Raw genomic sequence first — 4,767 nt, 5'->3', positions numbered from 1 at the left:
ATTGGAATGAAATATTTTACTTTGTTCCTTTTTTTCTAATACAGTACGGAAATATATAATTATATTATTTGTGGAATAGATTTAAATTATTTTGTTTAATCGAAAGTTAATGTTTAAATTAACAAGTAATAAAACATTTTAGATTGATAACATTTATTAACAAATATTAAAAAATTAATATGTATTTTATATATTTTATATATTTAATAAAAAAACTTAACAACATGTAACATGTAACAAATCATGTAAAAAAACATGTAACATTATTTATAGAAAGAATTGCCAGGTTAAAAAATCCTAACAACGATAAATTCTATAACATAACAAAGAAAAAATACAAATATACGTTATAGAATTTAACATTTTTTTCTGATTTTAATTAGAAATAAATATAAATATCAAGAGAAGATCTACGTACAGTTATTGTTAACAAATTCAAATAAAAAAGTTCTCAAGATATCACAAAAAATTTGCATTAATACAATTGTTGAATTGGCTGAAATCGAGAGGATTTTTCCGTACAATGAATTTCTTGATGGAACACGATAATAAGATAATACGTAATATCCGTGAATTCTATTTCCATCCTTTACCCTTGGAAGACGTATAATGGACCACGTGTTTGTAAATTGGAATATGAACAGGATATGGTTTCGCCACTGGCACAGGGAATTTCTTCTCCACGTAAACGGGATATGGCTTTTCCACAACATAAGGAACCTGTGAAAAAATACAGTGAATATAATATACATGTTTTGTGATACAATCAATTTGAGACTTTCTAATAATTGTGAAGAATAAAATAAGCATAAAGAGAGATTAAAATAAAGAGAGAGAGAGAGAGAGAGAGAGAGAGAGAGAGAGAGAGAGAGAGAGAGAGAGAAAAAGAGGATGGGAATAAGAAATGTTTATTAGATTAAAATTGTTTTAATATCTCGTTTACTCCAATTTCGTACTAATTATAAGTTGAGAAATAAATGAAATATAACTTAAAATATCAGAAATCGAGAATTATACTTACATGCTTTTCGACAACAACTGGCTCTGGTTTTTCAATAGGTATCTCGACGTGTTTAATGACTTCCACTGGATATGGGTGAGGGATTTCGATTGGTACTTTATATGGTTGAGGCACTGGTATTTTAATTTCTTTAGGCACTTCAACAGGCACAGGATGCGGAATAGGTATAGCTAAAAACAAAGCAATTATGCAATTGCATTTAGAATATTAGCATATTTTCTTCACGAATTTTTTAACAATTTCTGTCCTCTACCTTAAGAATAATCTATTGCATTGTGATGATGTGAATAAAATTAAAAAAATTAAATTAATATTATTGAAGAATAAACTTACCAAATTTCTTAATAATTGGAATTTCCACAGTTTTTGTTTTCTCTTCATATGTTGAACCACCATGATCCTCCTCCAAATGGCTAGCTAATACCATGTTGCCAAATAAAGCGATATACAAGAAAATCTGCAATTTTACATAATTTATATTTTGCTTTATAATATTTGTCAATTTTTAATATTAACACAATAATAATTTAAACACACAAGACACTAATTATTACTATTATAAGACTTTCAATAAAAATTTGAAAAAAGTATTACAAATCATGTTAGTTTAGTAATTATTTTATTTTTAAGAATAATTGTAATCGTACTGTGTATGTATACTATTGCTATAAGCATAATAATTTTGCACAATATATAAGTAGAGTTCTCTTTTTTTTATAATAAACTGTCACTTCTTTTATTGTATCAATTAACACTGCTTAACACTTTAAACACACAATTATTGCACGGTATGCAAGTGAATGAATCTTACAATTATATTCATGTTGATTGCTTTTATGGGGGCTAGTAATGCACGAGAAATCAAGCATTGAATGACTATGTCCTCCAAAGACCGACTTTATATACAACTTCGATTCCACCACCTTTCACTAAAATCCTGATAGAGTTTCAATTGCCCAGGATATATCACGTTGCATTTTGCATCGTGCAAAAATATTTATCGAAAGGATTCTATCCTATTGACAAGATAAATATAAGATTATGCGTACTCGCGTGAAAAACTATCTTCTTTCTTTGGAGATGTATCGGTCTATTGCGATGCGACATGCGTCTTGCACATAAATTACACTATGATTATGCATGTATACTACAAAACGATAAAAACAAAGAAAGTATTTATAGATGATAAGCAATTCGTGATTTGATTGCGCCATTTTACAAAAACTATTTTTTATAGAAATTAAAAAACGAGCATATAGCCAATTAATTATAAATTATTTTCATTTGTATTAATTTTCTTATGATAAGGATAAGATATTAACTCATTGTAAATAATTTACAATTTAAATCAGAATTTAAGGTGAAATTTAATTTTATCTTAAATTCTCATTTAAATTGCATTACTTATTTGGAGCACTAAATAGCAATGGTTTTAATACAATACTTAAAATAAATAATTAATTACCTTTGTTCAATACTAAATTAATGAATATTAAATTGGCCAGTATTAAATTTCTGTAAAGGCTATTTCTGCTCGAAATTTTCGAAAATTTAACATTAACGTTTAGATTAAGTTATATTGCGTGTTATATTATATGCGTGTATGTTGATGCAAAATTATAGAAAATAAACTGTTAAAAATTTTTAATCTATTTTTTCTTTTTTGTACATCTTTTTAAAAAAATTCTAATAAATCGGTATTTTTTATCATAATTTAATAGTAAGTGTCCTACAATATTAATTAGTTTTATATGACGTAATGTATTTTAGAAATAATCACGATATTCTAATTTCATTATTCGATAATGTATAGAATAAGCTATTATTATTTGGGATGTAATCATTCAATTAAATTAAAGTAAGCATTACATAATTACCATGAGTTTAACTCAATTGTTCAAGAGAATGCAGCATACAGCAGACAGATGTGTAAACGTTAAGATTCCGTAGGAGAACAATTACAGAGATATCTTTAGGCAAATGTAAACGAGTATTATTGTTATTATACGTTTACCGGAAGTGAAGGTATCATGCATGTACAATCTCCGAGACTTTCCGACATCCCTGTGGGGTGTATTAAATTATGTTAAATGACTAAGTTGGCTATGAATGAGTCTAAATTTACGAATAACGAAACGTTTCGGTTGTTACTCTATATAATTACTAATTTTCTTGAGACAAATAATTAGAATGATTAACCAGAAATATTTTTTATCGCAATTTGGCTTGATAAAATACAAGAAAGGAATGCCCAACGGATATATGAATTTGATTTCCATTCACTTACATAAATGCAAACCTTCCGGGAGTCATACAGCAAGGTAGTTCCCTCTGTATGTTGTTCTTAGATTCAACTAGGAAGTGAACGCAAAGCATACTCCTGCTAGGAGAGACGTTTCCAGACGATATATTTTTTGATACATTAGAATGAAAGTACGAAACACAACGCCCCGTGAAAGGGTTCCGGAACACCGATCGAAAGACATTCAACATTCGACTGTGAAAGGCGACGTGAAATAATCTTTAAAAATGGATTAATACTCGAAAATATCCAATACTCAATAACTGACATCCGATAAAATAAAAAATTATGATATATAATAAAGAGTTTGTTGCATCTGCAATATTAATAGCAAAAGAATAATTTTCGAAAAATTCGGATTGAATAAATTTACAATCTTATGCAAATAAATGCATATCTTATTTTATTTTTAAAATCTTATCCTCAATCCCCTGAAACAAATGTAAACATTAATGCCAGTGAGGGACAAATTAAAAAAATATGTTTACATTTAAAAATATTTTTGAATAACATTGTTTAAAAAATATATTGAAACGATATTAGGTGAAAATATGAATATATTGAAACGATATGAACCGAAAATGTTTAACACAAATAAATATCTTATTCAGTTAATAGTTAGCAAGTTTTTAGTGTTTAATAATGTTTTTTGTGTAATTTTTTTATAATTTCCGATTCAAGCAAATTGCGCGCTGTTTATTTGTTGGTCTTGAAACACAGTCTAGATTGAAACTGGAGTATGAATATTATAAATTATAAATTGACAAACAATTTAATATTACTGATTACTGAAATACATTTTAATAACTAACTACTATTATGCAATTATTTATCAATAATATATAATTATTTATCAATGGTTTACAATTATTTACTATATATTTTTATCCTTGCATATTAAATACATTGAGGTGCAATATCTTGCAAAAAGAAACGATTAATTAAAAAATAATGATTACAACAACTATTAGAAACATTTACTAACGAATCATTAGCAATATTGTAATGTTTTAGTTTTTACACAATCATGAAATTCCGGTTAATTATTCACGTGGCAGGTTTATTATACATGAAAGGAAATGTATTTCTAATGCGTGGAGAAACTTCGTGATTTTGAAACGAAGACCATCTCAATTAATGTCCACGATAGAATGATATTGCTAATTCGCTCTCATGGAAAATTGGACGAAATTTACGACCGCTGAAACTCATGATTTGTCACTCACGGGAGTTTAGGTCCGCGCTCTAATTTGATCTCAATTATATAGTCATCGGTATATTAATATCACAACAAACAAGCACTGACCTACAACCTCTGACATTGGAGAAAGTATTTTGGTCGTGCTTTTTAAACATGACAGAAATTACATCGTTGAAGTCAATTAATCTTCGTATTATTACTACGTAATAAATATTTACGTAATATTAATTTAGTTCAAAATTT

General features: G+C 27.4%; 1 protein-coding gene across 1 annotated transcript; it reads right to left on the bottom strand.

Annotated features, from left to right (window-relative positions):
• On the bottom strand, positions 1-1,881 carry LOC108689018 (proline-rich protein 4-like). The gene is made up of 4 exons (XM_018195607.1): positions 1,833-1,881; positions 1,355-1,478; positions 1,022-1,191; positions 1-720 (listed from the first exon to the last, which is right to left on the bottom strand). Exons 1-4 carry the CDS (start codon positions 1,842-1,844, stop codon positions 577-579), a joined length of 450 nt encoding a protein of 149 aa, XP_018051096.1. The 5' UTR covers positions 1,845-1,881; the 3' UTR covers positions 1-576.
• Between the last annotated feature and the right edge of the window lie 2,886 nt (positions 1,882-4,767).

Source organism: Atta colombica, unplaced genomic scaffold, assembly GCF_001594045.1.
Source record: "Atta colombica isolate Treedump-2 unplaced genomic scaffold, Acol1.0 scaffold252, whole genome shotgun sequence".
In the NCBI taxonomy this organism is placed as follows: Eukaryota; Metazoa; Arthropoda; class Insecta; order Hymenoptera; family Formicidae; genus Atta; species Atta colombica.
Note: the sequence above shows the minus strand (reverse complement) of the source record. Positions and strands in the feature narration are given on the sequence as shown.

Coding starts and splice junctions, on each gene's coding strand:
- LOC108689018 (XM_018195607.1), bottom strand. Junction 1,192..1,354: donor TCCAATTATTAAGAAATTTG/GTAAGTTTATTC, acceptor CTTTGTTTTTAG/CTATACCTATTCCGCATCCT. Junction 721..1,021: donor CAGTTGTTGTCGAAAAGCAT/GTAAGTATAATT, acceptor ATTTTTTCACAG/GTTCCTTATGTTGTGGAAAA.